Genomic DNA, 18,562 nt, shown 5'->3' with positions numbered 1-18,562 from the left:
ACGCCTTAGAAAGCATTTGATGGTCCAATAATTAGATTACATAGGCATGAAGACTTGAGACTTATGAGAAAACAAGGTGTAAAAGGAAGAATCATTTTGATGCTTAGAAGTTCTTTCAAGAAAAATGTAAATGGATAGTTCGTTTACGGTGGTAACAATGAAGACTTGTATAGTTTTTAAATAACACTGCATTTCACCTGACATAGTGATAATTAGGAACATCGATGATATTGGTTCTGTAGTAGATAAGCTTGAAATGACTCAGGTTTATGAATAGCTCAACAAAAAGGAGAAGACCGTTGAATAAATACACGGAATTTTATCTCAGGACAAGTCCTTTGAACATACTGATCAGTGAGAAAGGGACGATGTATTTGAACGTTTATTCGACATCTTACTTACAATATTTGTGTAAGAATTATTAATTACTTTTGAGTGGATGGTTGAGAGGATTGAATGTTTCACATTGAATGTAAACTGCTATCAGCCGCTAAAGGAAGCAGTTCTTGTACTCATTTGCCCGGATATAATATAAAAGGTAACGAAAATAACATTTGTTTTTTTCTCTTTCCTATCATAGATACTGCGAGTAACCGTGTATAAAGATTATCAAAATTATTTCGGTTAGATAAAGTCATAGTTTGATATATAACAGTTTCCTTTAGAGTACATCAAAAACGAAACTGTTCTGTAATGTCACAGCTTGGTAAATGTGCATGAAATAGTTGAAGATAAATAAACTAGAGCAGTTTGAGTGACATAAATGAACATGGAAACCTAGCTGACATGATTTTATCTGATGGAATGGAAAAATATCATTACCTTGGCATAACAGATACATCCAGATTGTGCATCATCACGGGCTATATAACATAATGGGAAGTAACACAGAGTGAAAATTGCTTTAATTTATTCCAATTATTTGCATTTTATGAGATCATATACAGGTGAAACAGCGAAGACATTTCGATAGACATCGTGCAATAAAAGTACTCAGTATTCAAGTTTGAAAAGCTGACCATCAATTGAAAGTCCGTTATGTCGTGTACTGGGATGCTGAAGGTACATTTAGTGTACGAGCACCTCACCGCTGAATGATAATGATGCTACAATCAGACCGGTGCGTCGGAGACTATGCAAAACTAACACACCCAATAATGTTTCTGTATATATATATATATATATATATATATATATATATATATATATATATATATATATATATATATATATATATATTCTCCATCCTTCAATAAAATTCAAGGCTGACGTCTCCAACTCAAACCACGTTTTCCTGGATACAACAACCAAACTGGCAGAAAACAAACACCATAAAGACATATACTCGAAACCAACCGACAAACACCAGTATTTCTTCCCAGCCAGCTGTTATCCAAAATACTGCATTAGGAACATCCCATATAGCCAGGCACTGACGATACACAGAATTTGCTCCGACGATGAAACATTCCTAAAAAGGTCTGAAGAGCTATCTAAACATTTAATTTATCGAGGCTACGACAAGGACCTGATTGCGGAGGCAACCCAGAAGGCTAAACAAACAAGCCACGATGACCTACTAAAATATGGTAAGAAGGAAACTAAAGTAATCTTCCCAAACAAACCTGTAGTAGCCTTCCAGAGACCAAACAATCTCAATGACATCATTGTCAGGACGAAACAAACGCCAATCACTAATCAAGACCACCCTAGCCAATCTGACCCATGTGGCGATAAAAGGTGCAAAACCTGTCAACATATGATGGAGACTAGGGCATTTTCTTGCACTGTGACTAGAGAAAAACTAAGCATGCATGATCCAAACAAAACGTGCAAAACAGAGAATGTCATTTATCTCATCACATGTAAGATATGTAGCCTTCAGTATGTCGGACAAACTGAAAAGCTACACAAAATGATCAACCTTCATAGATCTGAATGGATGAAAAAGAAGCTTTACAGAAGCCCGGTCGCAGAACACTTCTACATTGGCCATACTTTCAGTGATATAACACTTATTGCAATTGCTCACAACCTCAACTGGAGTTCCGAAATCAGGAAAGAACAGGAATCTTACTGGATACACCGTCTTAGAACATTGAAACCAAGCGGTGAAACCAAGAAGACTAGAAAAAGACAGCTATGCACAGATAAAATTATCTTTTGTAGCTGACACATTTTCTTTTAAATAATTCTCTAAATTTGCTTAATAACCTATACTTACTACTATTACCATGAAATATCTTGGATATAATTTGCGCTGACAAAGTTTACATAAACATCAGATGTCGTTATGGCACATCGATATTTAGGTCAATAAAGATATTTTCCTTCATCCGCAACAAGTTGAAATAAACTAGTTGAAACAGTTTCAAGGTTTAAAATCCTGTAGAAATAGCCATGTAAAATTTGCAAACAACGTTTGTTGTGTTTTATTTGTTTGTCTTGTATATGTTTTGTATTTGCCTGTTTGAAAAGGGCTCATTAAGAGTCGAAAGCGCTCAGGGTAGTTAGATAGTTAGATATTATTTGTACACTTTCCGTTGTCACTTTATTGTATTTATCGTAATCAATCCCTGACACACGTGATCCCTTTCTGGATCCAGTGCACTTGAAAGGTCTGCTATTCGCCATATGACTTGTATTGATTTGTATTCGTCATTATATATATATATATATATATATATATATATATATATATATATATACATGTTCAACTTAAAAATGTAACATGCCAATATTTTACAGAGGAACTGATTACATACAATTGTGTTATAAATGACTGAGTTGATTCACAAGATCAGTCCACAAGAAACTGAAAAATGCAGAACATATGGTATTCACATATGAAGATGGTAAGAATTTTAAACTCAAGACGTACACGTTATACATGTGAGGGAGAAATATGTGGCATCTTCGGTGTTCCAAGCTCTGTTTCTAGAGACAAAGTTCGCGTCTAGGGTCACTTAGCAGGCAAGCATAGAAATATTGCTCACTTAGACTGTAATATGAGTTTCAGATGCCCAAAATATATTCTACTATCCTTTCATGACTTATAAGGTTATGAGAGCCATATGTTAATCAATGCGCGTGTAAGAAAGTTACCCAGATGATAAAGTAAAAATCACCCAACAGCGACGATATATACCTTTCATTAAGCAAGGATTTCGATTTTGATAGGTTCATAACATATAGATTGATGGCACATTCATGTCGAGTGACTTGTAAAGTGACATCAAAGATGACTTAAGTTTTTGTTAATCTTGTGAATATCACAAAGATTATGTGTTAACATTCCACTAACGAATAAACAAATGCCCTAGGTTTTCAAGGTTAAAATAATTATGTGAGTTAAGTCCAAAACTCTTTCCATAACGGTCTGATAGCGATGTAAATAAAGGTTTGGATCAGAATCAGGTCATATAATCACGAAACGTACTTTTGCATTAACACTCATACAAATGTTTATAAATGTCAGCCACTCAAAGTTAGCATGGCATTCATAAAGACGAATGTAACCGAAAACCTCCTCTTGCCTCTGGACGTAGATCCAATATCGAAGATGATGTTTTCCAAGGACAGCTACCCAAATGTTTTCTTTTTGGCATTGTCAGTATTGCGGCATACAATGGATCAAAATCCTTTAGAGTTCTAACACTTCAATGGTTTCAAGGTAGAAGTCACTCGAAATGGCCAGACATTGTCTACCAGACCCTTGGGACCTAACTTTGACCATTACAATTCCTTGAGAACTTTCTTAACATTGTTTGAAGCCACAGGACTGTTATGTACCAACAACAGCGCTGTTTTTTGTGCAACTATTATGCGGGAGAATATACTTTGTAGTAATATGATTTCACTCCAGAGTAAGTCGAACTTCACGTGGAACTCCAGTTTGTAGTAGCTCTGGCGAACACAGCGAACATCATCGTTTTTCCAGAATTCTACGATACTCTTGAAATCAACATTTTGATGGAGGCGATCTTGTTTATTAGCGGAAATGATCGACCCAAAGATACCGTGGGGATGAAGATTTTTTTGATCCAGAACAAGAAGAAGACACGAATGCACTCGGGAAGGCAAGATGACTAGAATTAGAGCAAACTTTATTTTCCTGTTCTGCTGAGGACTCCCCTGAAACAATTACAGGTCTAACCAGAGGATATTATTATAGATGTAAAATCGATTATTTTAGTCAGCAACAACCAACACCACAAATGTATGATGATGGGTCAAAAAGTGAAGTTGGAAGAGTATCCGGAAGAGGCATGAACTCTCAATTTTCAAGAGAAAATATAGGCTCGCGTGAATTCCCTTCAGACCGAACTATCTTTCAACAAAGTACATAAACTACCCTTTGGTCAAAAATTTCAAGGGAAAAGCCAGGCGTGAATGTGAATAATGGTTACCTTAGAATGTCGTTACCTTCTGACTCACAGTTCGTACACGGCTTCATGGAATCTTGTGGTGTGTGTTCAAGATTTTCCTTTCGTAAAAACTAACGACGTTCAAGTCTATGTCATTAACACAGGCGAGAGTCATACACCAGGAATACATAGGATAGCCGTCTACATTCCAAACGATCACAGTGAGGATTATTTGAGGAATATTTGTTTCCTGTGTAATGTATAACATCAACTGGAAGACGATGCCATTCACTTTATGATGAGAAATGCCACATAGACTAGGACAAAATGTGAGATTATAAGGATCAGATTCCTTACAGTGTGGACAATACGTTGTGTATGTTCCTCATCAACGCAGTGTTGAATTTCCCTTCGAATATTTGGTGACCTTTGTGATGGTCGCTACTCTTTGAAATGATTATTAAATAAAAGGGTGGTTTTTGATGGCAAAATTACACTTTCTTAGAACATAGGAAGTCAAGTTTGACTCAGTCAGGTCGTCCACTTTATAAAAGACATATGTATTTAATATTGCTGTTTTTTTTGTATTTCTGTTTTGAGTTAGCTATAAAGTGTGTGTATAAACACTTCCTAACCCTGTATCATGAATTGATCAATCGCAGATAAACTGTGGGCTTGTGTGTAAAAAAATTAAAAGATTAGTTTCTTTTCGGTCTACTTCATTTCTCCTGATTTTGTATTCATTATTAAGCGTAAGAACTTTTTAGTCTTCTTTCTGACATTGAAAGAATGACTTTCTTTCCGTCCGTACTTATTCCATATAAATCGTCAAATTCACCAGCCATGCAATTCGTTGCATCAGATCCTGTTTGAATAACGAAGAAAGAAGAAGGACTACATTCCAACATAGCCAAGTAGGGACGTTGGTGGAAGCCATCAATATGATGAAGATGGTAGAGTATCTCCTAGACCAGACAGTCTTGTCCACAGGGAACTGACCTCACTTACAACAGCCATGGGAGAATGCAATGGCAAGGATTAAGGAAGTCTAGGATGAAGAGATGAAAGAAAAGAATCCGCATCAGAGAGAACAACTTTCAGCGCCTCAATAAGATCCAGGAAAGATTTCGATAGCGGAGACATACAAATTGGATCTCTGATCAGCTTAATGAGACAAAAGGATCTACTTTTAAGCTCGCTGTCTCCACAAAATTATCTTCGCGTAAACAGTATTGAGCTTGCAGTGCAGGCCTCGGCAACCACTGCTGAGGGAGAGGAATTGTAACAAAAAATGAACACCAATTTACAGGGGCATGAAAATCTCTAGATGTGTTTGTTCATGCTTATGTTTGTTAGGTTTATTTATGTCTATGTTGTTTACATTTAAAACTTGGAACCCAATCTTTAGCCCGCTCTCTCTTATACTTGTGTATGTGTGTGTGAGACGGCATATTATTCTGGCAAAAACCTCTTCATACCCATGTGTGTGATAGTATATTTGTTTGAAATGATGCGCACAAACATTCCTATCCTTTTTTTTTGAATGTCAGAGTATGTGTTCGAATTGCAATAAAAATAAACAGTTCAGGGATTTGAATACTATATGCTTGTGTCTGTAATACAAAATCAATTGATGAATTGATTGTAGATATGTTTGGTAGATTGTAAAAGAGTGTGTCGGATATTAGATACAAACTTTTAACATTACCATTCTCGTGTGTTCCCATAAACGTTTGACCATTTTTCACTTAAAAGGTTTAACATTACCATACCGTTTGTACAAGACAAACACAATTTGTCACCATAAACAGTTTTGTCCCATAACACGTTCCCCATGTTAAACCAACGGATAAGTTTAACATAGGATTTCTAGTAGGTCCAACAATTGTTATCTCACGTACGTCCCCCAGATGACCCATCCATGTAAGTATATATGCTAATGATACCTCACGTAACTCACCCAGTTGACCCATCCATGTAAGTATATATTCTAATGTTATCTCACGTACGTCCCCAGCTGACCCATGCATATAAGCATATATTCTAATATTATCTCACGTACGTCCACAGATGACCCATCCAAGTAAGTATATATGCTAATGTTATCTCACGTACGTCCCCCAGTTGACCCATCCATGTAAGTATATATGCTAATGTTATCTCACGTACGTCCCCCAGCTGACCCATCCATGCATGTTTCAGAATAGAAACCGAGTGGGTTTTTGGACTAAATGAATAAGACAAATACAATGCGAGAAAGATGGAAATTTATGAAACTAATTAATAAAGAAAAATATATGATGTAAAATACAATGATTTTCTCACGCTCTAAACATACGATTGATCCAATCACTCTACACAACATTCACACATTGAAAATAAACCAAAAATATGAAATCAATATGAAGTACAGATCCAAGAAACCTCATGGACTACAGATACGCTTCAAACAGTATTTTACACTACAAGAGAGATTCACATAATCTCGAATATGAACTCCGATTAAGATTAAAAATAATCTTATGAACACAACTGAGATTCAAAATTATCTTATGAACATAAAAATGCAATTGGAGCAATAATTGAACCAAACGTACGCTTCTAGACCCCTTGTACAGTCGCACGATTCCTTGGGTTGGCCCACACTCTTATCGGCCGCTCGCACCCTTTATGGATCCACCACATGTACAGTCATACGTATACACACGTACAGACAGCATACATCACCCTTTTGAATTTGCTACATCTACGTCCGTGGCACAGACATACGTACATACATACGTATCGACAGCACGCAACCTTAAATACTCTGGAAACTCCAGACATCTCTAGACAACTTTAGACAGCTTCAGACAGCTCTAGACATCTCTAGTAAACTCTAGTCAGCTCTAGTCTTAGTCACAGTCACAATCACAGCGACAGTCACAATCACAACGACAGTCACACAGTCACAATCACAGCGACAGTCACAATCAGCTTCAATGAAACCAAATTGGTCATAATAATAGTTTCTGTAAAATCTCTAGATATATGCTAATAAATTAACCTCTAATAGTGACTTGTAATTCAAAGTTCAAATCTGCTTTGTAATAAATGCATTATTACGCGATAAGACATTACAAACCGAATAAGCTTCGCATATCAAATGAAATGTAAATTTAACACTTACCCCTATGGCTGGAGAACAATGGAGAGCGTACACTCCTTGACGTGATCCAAAACGACCAGTATCGGTTTTAGAAATTGATCTTACTTAAATCCATAGGAGAGTGAGCAAAAGTCAGGGTAAAATACCCGTGCATATCATGTTATTAATGTCCCTTCGTCGCAAATAATTTCTGGCGAGGTACATGTTAATACAGTCGCTTACCTGGAAAAACACCTATTCACCCCAGATAACGTTGTACGCATGTACAACGAGAAATAGTCAAAGTTCTAAGGCAAAACCAAGTTATTTTTGCCATATTCTGTGACAATGTAAGTATATATGCTAATGGTATCTCACGTACGCCCCCCAGATGACCCATCCATGTAATTATATTTGCTAATTTTATCTTACGTACGTCCCCCAGTTGACCCATACAACTAACCGTGTTGACGTTTCTGTCATCTTTTATCTCTATATGCTTTTGAGAATCTAGTTATATTATGGTTTTATTTTTTCTCTAACGAGCGTGTCATTCAAACTATTCTGGTCTGCCGTACTCTATGGGTAGTTTATAGGAAATAAGCTTTCTTCTGATTTCGTGCTTGTGACGGTTTCTTGTTACGTTTATTTCCTATTTCTTGTTTTCAGCAATTTCTGTATGTATGTATGTATGTATGTATGTATGTATGTATGTATGTATGTATGTATGTATGTATGTGTGTGTGTGTGTGTATGTATGTATGTATGTGTGTATGTATATATACGTGGACGACAAATAGTAGCTTTTGCCGTTTGCGACTTCCTCGCGTGACTTTTTTGCTATTTGCTAGGAACTTAAAACGATAAGCATTTCAGTATTGTGTTTACGGATCTGTTTTAATGTTCTGATTGACATGTTTATGCCGCTCATCAAAATCTATATTTTTGGGGTTATTTGATGTTGATAAAACATGGCTTGCTGTCTATACCAATCTTGTAATACTTCTAGTAATTGGTAATTTCTAATCTCTTCAGACAGCAGAACACGTACTTGGGTCTGTCCTATGCGCGCCAGGTTGTTTCAGTGTGTACCGTTGTAACGCCATCAGGGACGTGCTACCAACCTACGCCACAAACGTAGAGTCATCGTTTGATTTTCTCACCAAGGACATGGGAGAAGACAGATGGCTGTGTACGTTGATGGTAAACAGAACACTTTATTTATATTTAATTTTTTTTTTAATCTGTACACTTTCAACCTCTTTTGCGAATTTCCAAGATTGTTCAACAAGTTACAAGGTCTGTTAACCATATTCAGTGCTTTAAATGATGCCAACATAATCAAATGTGCGTCAGTAGGGCAGACGAAACTATGGAATAAAACTTTTTGTTTAACTTTATTCCGGTCTTAAAAATGGCACCGGTGCTAAGACTTGAATCTTAGTAACCTTATTGCAAGTGCTTAAGTAGATATAAATCAAGACCTTTAGAAACGTCACCCATTCAAGTGAGTTTTACTCAAAGCGCATGTCACTAATTTGTATACACAATGACTAATGATTCATCCAGCTCCATTTGTAGCTGACATAGCAACTGTAACGGGTCTATCTCGATATTTTGCAAGGGCTGAGGAATACGTTAGCATCTTCTCTGCATCCGTTAATATGTGTCTTATGTATTAGAGATCATTCTATCTCTTGCATCTAGTTCATTTGTTCCATTTAAAATAACAAAAATCTATAACAATATGTGGTTACATTTTAGAATCTTTTAATAATGTAGTGTCAGTGTATTTACAGGTACAGAGTGGGTGGAGGATAGAGTATTGTGCGGCCTCAGAGAACACCACACATTGTCCAGAAGACTTTGACGAGTTCTACAAGCAGAGGAGGCGATGGATAGCATCAACCATCGCAAATCTAATGATTCTCATTAAAGAGTGGGGCTTGATCAGAAAGTTCAACCAGCGAGTGTCAGTCTTTTTTGTCATCTACCAGGCCATTCTGCTCTTCTCTACACTCATTGGACCTGCCACCGTCATACTTATTGTGGCAGGTTGGTAATGATTTAGGATTAAATAGAGAAAAAAATGAAAAGATGAAGAATATGTATATGTGGGTTTGTGGTACTATAGTAATAGTTTTAATTTATTACTGTTTTATCCCTAATTTCAAGGAAACCAACTCACATTCATATGCACAGGTAGGGATGATATATTTTGTTGAATGCCTTTCCTGAGTGTGAAATATCGATCGCATCGTTAATGTCAATACAAGCAGTCGGGTTTGAGCATTTAAATTTCAGGAGGATCGGTGTATAATACGACTGGGTAAACATAATATAATACCACTGGGTAAACATAGCATAATAATTCGACTGACTGGGTAAACATAGCATAATAATTCGACTGACTGAGTAAACATAGCATAATAATTCGACTGACTGAGTAAACATAGCATAATAATTCGACTGACTGAGTAAACATAGCATAATAATTCGACTGACTGAGTAAGCATAGTATAATACGACTGCCTGGGTAAACATATAGCATAAAACGACTGACTGGGTCAACATAATATAATACCACTGGATTAGCAAAGTATATTACTACTGACTGGGTAGACACAATATAATACGACTGGCTGGGTAGAAAAGGTATAATACAACTGACTATGTAAACATAGTATAATACGACTGACTGGGTAAACACAATATAATACCACTGGGTCTACATTCAATAATACGACTGACTGGGTAGACACAATATAACACGATTGACTGGGTAAACAGAATATAGTACCACTGACTGAACAGACACGATATAATACGACTGACTTGGTAGGCACACTATAATACCACTGGGTAAACATAGTATACATCGACTGACTGGGTAAACATAGTATACATCGACTGACTGGGTAAACATAGTATACATCGACTGACTGGGTAAACATTGTATAATACGACTGACTGGGTAAACATAGTATACATCGACTGACTGGGTAAACATAGTATACATCGACTGACTGGGTAAACATAGTATACATCGACTGACTGGGTAAACATAGTATACATCGACTGACTGGGTAAACATAGTATACATCGACTGACTGGGTAAACATTGTATAATACGACTGACTGGGTAAACATAGTATACATCGACTGACTGGGTAAACATAGTATACATCGACTGACTGGGTAAACATTGTATAATACGACTGACTGGGTAAACATAGTATACATCGACTGACTGGGTAAACATAGTATACATCGACTGACTGGGTAAACATAGTATACATCGACTGACTGGGTAAACATAGTATACATCGACTGACTGGGTAAACATTGTATAATACGACTGACTGGGTAAACATAGTATACATCGACTGACTGGGTAAACATAGTATACATCGACTGACTGGGTAAACATAGTATACATCGACTGACTGGGTAAACATAGTATACATCGACTGACTGGGTAAACATTGTATAATACGACTGACTGGGTAAACATAGTATACATCGACTGACTGGGTAAACATAGTATACATCGACTGACTGGGTAAACATAGTATACATCGACTGACTGGGTAAACATAGTATACATCGACTGACTGGGTAAACATAGTATACATCGACTGACTGGGTAAACATAGTATACATCGACTGACTGGGTAAACATAGTATACATCGACTGACTGGGTAAACATAGTATACATCGACTGACTGGGTAAACATTGTATAATACGACTGACTGGGTAAACATAGTATACATCGACTGACTGGGTAAACATAGTATACATCGACTGACTGGGTAAACATAGTATACATCGACTGACTGGGTAAACATAGTATACATCGACTGACTGGGTAAACATTGTATAATACGACTGACTGGGTAAACATAGTATACATCGACTGACTGGGTAAACATAGTATACATCGACTGACTGGGTAAACATAGTATACATCGACTGACTGGGTAAACATAATATACATCGACTGACTGGGTAAACATTGTATAATACGACTGACTGGGTAAACATAGTATACATCGACTGACTGGGTAAACATAGTATACATCGACTGACTGGGTAAACATAGTATACATCGACTGACTGGGTAAACATAGTATACATCGACTGACTGGGTAAACATAGTATACATCGACTGACTGGGTAAACATAGTATACATCGACTGACTGGGTAAACATAGTATACATCGACTGACTGGGTAAACATAGTATACATCGACTGACTGGGTAAACATTGTATAATACGACTGACTGGGTAAACATAGTATACATCGACTGACTGGGTAAACATAGTATACATCGACTGACTGGGTAAACATAGTATACATCGACTGACTGGGTAAACATAGTATAATACGTCTGACTGGGTAAACATTGTGTAATACGACTGACTGGGTAAACATAGTATAATACGACTGACTGGGCAAACATAGTATACATCGACTGACTGGGTAAACATTGTATAATACGACTGACTAAATTAATATATTATAATACGACTGACTGGGTAATCACAATATAATACCACTGGGTAAACAAAGTATAATACGGCTGACTGGGTAATCACAATATAATACCACTGGGTAAACAAAGTATAATACGGCTGACTGGGTAATCACAATATAATACCACTGGGTAAACATAGTATAATACGGCTGACTGGGTAAACACAATATACTACTTCTGACTGGGTAGACACAATATAATACCACTGGGTAAACTTATTATAGTGATGTGATGTGATGTGATTTTGATTTTTAACGTAGCTTTAACAATTTTTCAGTCATATCGCTACGATGTCTGCAATGTGACAGTTTATAGTGATGTCTAGCACTGTGGCATCATGCCGCAGACATGTAGCATGATGTCCCACCCAGTCACATTATCCTGACACCGGGCCGACCAGTCCTAACACTAACCTCTTAATGCTGAGCGCCAAGCGAGGCAGCTGTTAGTACCATTTTTGTAAGTCTTTGGTATGACTCGGCCGGCGATCGAACCCACGACCTCCCGCATCCGAGGCGGACGCTCTAACCACTAGGCCACCGGAGCGGTCAAAACTTAGTATAATACGACTGACTGGGTAAAACAACATAATACGACCGAGTGAACACAATATACTACGACTGACTGGATAGACACAATAAGCGAAATATCGAGATACTTTAAGGTACAAAAGACACTGCAAAACATGATGAAGGGAACTTTCGAATCCTTCATCGAATAACTCAGGTAAAAGTATATGTAAACGTTTGTTATTGTATAAGAAATTGTTCTGGAAACACGAGTTTGAAGGTAAGACGTGCTATTGAAAAAATGTCCTTAGTGGCCTGAGGTGTAAATGCAATAATTTGTAAGCATTAAAAACAATTTTGAAATAAATAAGATACATAGAGATCTTTAAACGGTATGCACATTTTGGATGTATTACTTTTCAAGTTATGTCTTGTTATTAGAATGCTAATGAACGAAACTTAAAACCACCAGTAGTTGCGTGCAGACAATGTCATGTTTCCTGTAACTCCAGGATATGGCTTCATTTTCTAGTAAGGAACAACTTATGACTCGCTCACTTGTACAATATTTATTATTTCTTCACTTATAATTACACATCATCCTTTTACTTTCCTCTCTTTCTAGCATGTATTTGTATTTTTTAAACAATAACTTATATGTGTCTTTCACAACCCACTTTCCTCTCTCTCTATGGTATGTATTTGTAAGTTTAATTTTTTTTTAAATATGTGCCTCATTTCTGTAACTTTTTAACAACAACTTATGTATGCCTGATTTCTGTAACTTTTCAACAATAACTTCTATATTTCTTTCACAACCCGCTTTCCTCTCTGTCTTGTATGTATTTGTAACTGTTTAACAGTATCTTCCATGTGTTTGATTTCTTTAACTTTTACGTAATAGGCTGTATTCTGTAACTTTCAAACAGCACCTTCTCTGTGCCTGATATCTGTAAGAGATATATTGGCTAACTATGTATTGAAATGAGTGTTCTAACTGGATGGTATAGTGGGTGTGTATGTTACGTTTACAAGTCTGTATTACCGACTGAGTTTCGTCCATGCTTTTTGATGAGTGCTTAGGTTTGATGGCAGGGTATTGGGATTGGTGTATACATATATGGTATGGAACCCGGGCTCGATTTCCAGCTTTGGATGAATTATATAAGTATATATAATCTTTCCAAGATGGCTATTATATTACGAAAAGCTCTCGTTAGCGTCTTTACGATGAACTACGTTTCCATCTTTTCTTAACTATTATCTTTACTGGTAAAGGTGGCCTCGATTACGGCTGGAACGTAAACCCCATGACGACGATTATTCTTCAGTGTCTAATATGCATCGGATTTTCCCTCTTCTGCTTGTACACATCACAAGATACACAATTAAAGGTATGTAAGCTTGTACACATCACAAGATACACAATTAAAGGTAGGTAAGCATGTACACATCACAAGATACACAATTAAAGGTATATCAGCTTGTACACATCACAAGATACACAATTATAGGTAGGTAAGCATGTACACATCACAAGATACACAATTAAAGGTATGTCAGCTTGTACACATCACAAGATACACAATTAAAGGTATGTAAGCTTGTACACATCACAAGATACACAATTAAAGGTAGGTAAGCATGTACACATCACAAGATACACAATTAAAGGTATGTCAGCTTGTACACATCACAAGATACACAATTAAAGGTATGTCATCTTGTACGCATCACAAGATACACAATTAAAGGTATGTCATCTTGTACGCATCACAAGATACACAATTAAAGGCATGTCAGTTTGTACACATCACAAGATACACAATTAAAGGTATGTCAGCTTGTACGCATCACAAGATACACAATTAAAGGTAGGTAAGTTTGTACACATCACAAGATACACAATTAAAGGTATGTCAGCTTGTACACATCACTAGATACGCAATTAAAGGCATGTCAGCTTGTACACATCACAAGATACACAATTAAAGGTATGTCAGCTTGTACACATCACAAGATACACAATTAAAGGTATGTAAGCTTGTACACATCATAAGATACACAATTAAAGGTAGGTAAGCATGTACACATCACAAGATACGCAATTAAAGGCATGTCAGCTTGTACACATCACAAGATACATAATTAAAGGTATGTCAGCTTGTACGCATCACGAGATACACAATTAAAGGTATGTCAGCTTGTACATATCACAAGATACACAATTAAAGGTATGTGAGCATGTACAGTTTACAAGATACACAGCTTGTACACGTCACCGAATATGCAATGAAAGGTATCTCAGCTTGTACACAACACAATATACACAATCAATTAAGGGTATGTCAACTTATACACGTCACAATATGCACACTTAAATAATATCTTGTTTCTTATTTGAGATTGTTTTCATTTTTCTAGTCTTAAATTTGTTTAGACAGCCTGAAGTCGAATAGTGGAAAAATTGGATCAAATAAATAAAGGCAATACATAAATTATAATCTAAGGTACACCAGACATACTTGGCAATTTTTACTTCATTTACATAACTTATATTGCATCATCAAACGGTAAATAATTAATCTTAATCTCATGTTTCCTTTTCAGTACATACTAACAAGCTTGAGATATAAAGTCAATTTATCTTTCTATTAATATATGATGTCAACGTCCTGTTATATAGCAATACATGAGTCTATTGAATGCCCTATTCAAGTATTATAGTGCTACATCATCCACATAAATACTCAATCAGTATAATATGTGACCATTAGCATTGAGCAATACATGAGTCTATTGAATGCCCTATTCAAGTATTATAGTGCTACATCATCCACATAAATACTCAAACAGTATAATATGTGACCATTAGCATAGAGCAATAACTTTGGGAAAATACTTGAGCTGTATTTACTTTTTATAAAACATTGTATTTTTCCAGCTAAGCGTGTTATGTGTGTATAAGATGACTCTCAATTTATAGGTCGATTACATAAGTTGACACCCAATTTATATGTCGATTACATGTAAGTTGACACCCAATTTATATGTCGATTACATGTAAGTTGACACCCAATTTATATGCCGATTATATGTAAGGTGACACCTAATTTATATGTCGCTTACACTTAATTGTTGTAAGCTAAGTGGCTAATTTTCCTTTTTTATTTTCGCGGACCAGGTGGCGAAGTTTTTAACGTTTTTGTATTCTATGGTAATGACGGGTGTTGCCGTAGGAATGGCGGTTCAGGTGGCCAAGAGTTTTTCTGAGGAAGACGGATATGTGGAGGAACGTAAAAACGTATCAACCACTGTCAGAACTACTACTCGCAACCCAGATGGTAGGGCTTTTTAATGATACAGTAGCGACCACTAACCTAGAAAAAATATTTCCTTGTTAAGAAAGATATTTTATGCTCAGTAAAGCACAGTTCAGAGTATGGACAACGAAGCAATCACGCCGCACAGATTTGATGTATGCAATAACTCTCAACAAGTTAAAGTGTGTGTTTTCAGATATAAATAAAGAAAGAATAAGGTTGGAACCTATTAAATGCTCGTGTCACCAATCTGCAGTTTCTTCGATGGGTGCAACTAAAAACTGTATTGAAGATTGACATTTTCTTCCGTCCTAATACATTATTTTGATTTTGTGTTTTAGACCCTAGGTTTGTCTTTCAATTTTGTTCATGTAGCTGATAGGTAGACAGCAATAGAAGCCTATAGTGAAAAAGTGGTTCATTCGTCTGAATGTACAATTTATAATGGTCCACATCCTAAGGATAGACAATCTATGAATTTACATCCATGATAGTCACTTTAAATTTTCAGCTATTAGTGACGACTTCCCACTCTCTACCACATCGCTGTACTTAGGAATTGTTATAGCAATATTCGCAGTGACTGGTTTGCTTCATTTCAAGGAGTTATTCTATCTACTGCATGGCATCTGGTACCTGTTGTGTATTCCATCCGGCTATCTGCTATTGACAATATACAGTATATGCAACATCACAGATCGTAGCTGGGGTAAGCATACCTTTTGTCTCGCCTGCTAAGAATAACCGATACATACATATATTCTTGACGCAGTGGTCGCATTTTAATTTAGTTTTGGTTTAGCATTTTGCCCAATTTATTACCACTGTTGCATATACAGTCATGATGCGTGCATTTATCGTAGCGTGTATTGCTCATTATTTATAAAAGGAAACCGCATTGCGCCACTGCTTCCATGTCGAAGCTAGATATGCACTAGCATACCAGGTGAGACTTAATATACAGCGGAATTCTTGTTGCAACCATAGCACGTATTCTTATATTGTCTCGCATGCTGTTTTGAGTTGAAACCCAGCTTATTAGGTCTATTCTAATATTCTCTCTGTCTGCCTGCCTGTCTACACACACACACATACATACATACACAAACACACACACACACACACACACACATACACACACACACACACACACACACACACACACACACACACACACACACATATATATATATATATATATATATATATATATATATATATATATATATATATATATATATATATATATATATATATATATATATATATATATATATATATATATATATATATATATATATATATATATATATATATATAATGTTTCATTTATTTTCTTCTCTTACAAATAGCTACAGTCCTTTTTGGCTGACATGTTTCTCTGCATCTTGTAGGCTATGATTGTACGACCTGCAGAATATTTACGTGCTTTCTTTAAATGTTCATTGTTATAAATATAGGTTTAATTGTCAATGTAGGTTTTTATATAATTACTATCGTATTTTCCCCAGTTTACATAATTTGTGCCTTGAAAAAGAAATTACATTATACCATTTAAAATTTGAATATCATCCCTAAATTCGTTACATCAGCAAACTGTGAACAAAAATTAGACAAGTTTGTAATTAATTAATCAATTAACATTATAATGAATATTATTTTGATAGTAACAATTCTAATTTTCGTTACTGATCTAGATTATAGCCTTCTGCCTACACCCTTCCATGAGTTTGTGCTCATATCACGCGCACTTGCGCACGAGTGTACTTTGCCTACAATAAAGTCGTATGGGTGGAAAACTTGAACAGAGTTCTGTAATCAACACAACCGCTTATATGATACTAGTCGATCCCTCGACTGCAAAATCACACCAACGATATACTGAAAATCCATCCCCAATATACTTTTACTGCTACAAATCACCTACCACGGCAACCTTGTGTCGGATATCGCAGACGTCAACTATTTGCCAGCAGGTCGATCCGAAAATCTTCAAACCGAACTACAGCTGGTATCAGACATATTTATCCACAATTTGTAGCTGTGGAGTTCTTTTTTATGATAGCCAGGTAACATATATAACAGCCACAGGACCTGTTTCATGTGCCTCTAATGTTCACTCCCATGCAACCACCAACCATTTTCCTAGTTTTCTCCATGCTAGCATTATTTCTACCACCCACCACAGCGATTCTGCACGATCGATATACCGAACAAAAATTGCAGCTATTTTGCAGAAGAACGCACACATGATCCAGGTATATAGGTAGAAAAACCCAAACAAATACATCATCATCCAGGCGCGATTTTAGCCTGCAAGGTATATTTAGTCAATATTAGAACCACCGAACTATTTCAATTCATGCCCTGCCTTGCGGGACAAAAGACTACTCTGGTTGTCTAGACAGCGTTACTATGGTAAAACATCGACACAACATACACGTTTTGATATCGGATATATCTACAACGAGATGCCTGCAATCGTCTTTTACAAAACTGAAACAGTGTTGGAAACAACTGCTTATCTATCTACCTCGAAGACTGCCAAATTAAGTGCCCCAGCAGGGACAAATTCGATAACAAATTAGTCTGCCAAATGGGGTGTGCTGGTTGCAAGAAATGTTTGGCGATAATGTCGCGAACTTTTTCAAATGTCCAGAAGAGCGACAATAAGCAATATTAGCTAATCAAGACG

General features: G+C 36.3%; 1 protein-coding gene across 1 annotated transcript in view; it reads left to right on the top strand.

Annotated features, from left to right (window-relative positions):
• Window positions 1-18,562, top strand: part of LOC149796018 (uncharacterized) — a 77,093-nt gene that overhangs the window by 42,865 nt on the left and 15,666 nt on the right. Inside the window, exons 11-15 of the mRNA XM_089965933.1 lie at window positions 8,530-8,697; window positions 9,294-9,549; window positions 13,823-13,938; window positions 15,729-15,888; window positions 16,379-16,576. Coding sequence (XP_089822059.1) covers window positions 8,530-8,697; window positions 9,294-9,549; window positions 13,823-13,938; window positions 15,729-15,888; window positions 16,379-16,576 — 898 coding nt within the window. The remainder of the gene's footprint in view (window positions 1-8,529; window positions 8,698-9,293; window positions 9,550-13,822; window positions 13,939-15,728; window positions 15,889-16,378; window positions 16,577-18,562) is intronic.

Source organism: Sinohyriopsis cumingii, chromosome 7 (assembly GCF_028554795.1).
Source record: "Sinohyriopsis cumingii isolate HCF-2022 chromosome 7, ASM2855479v2, whole genome shotgun sequence".
NCBI lineage: Eukaryota > Metazoa > Mollusca > Bivalvia > Unionida > Unionidae > Sinohyriopsis > Sinohyriopsis cumingii.
Note: the sequence above shows the minus strand (reverse complement) of the source record. Positions and strands in the feature narration are given on the sequence as shown.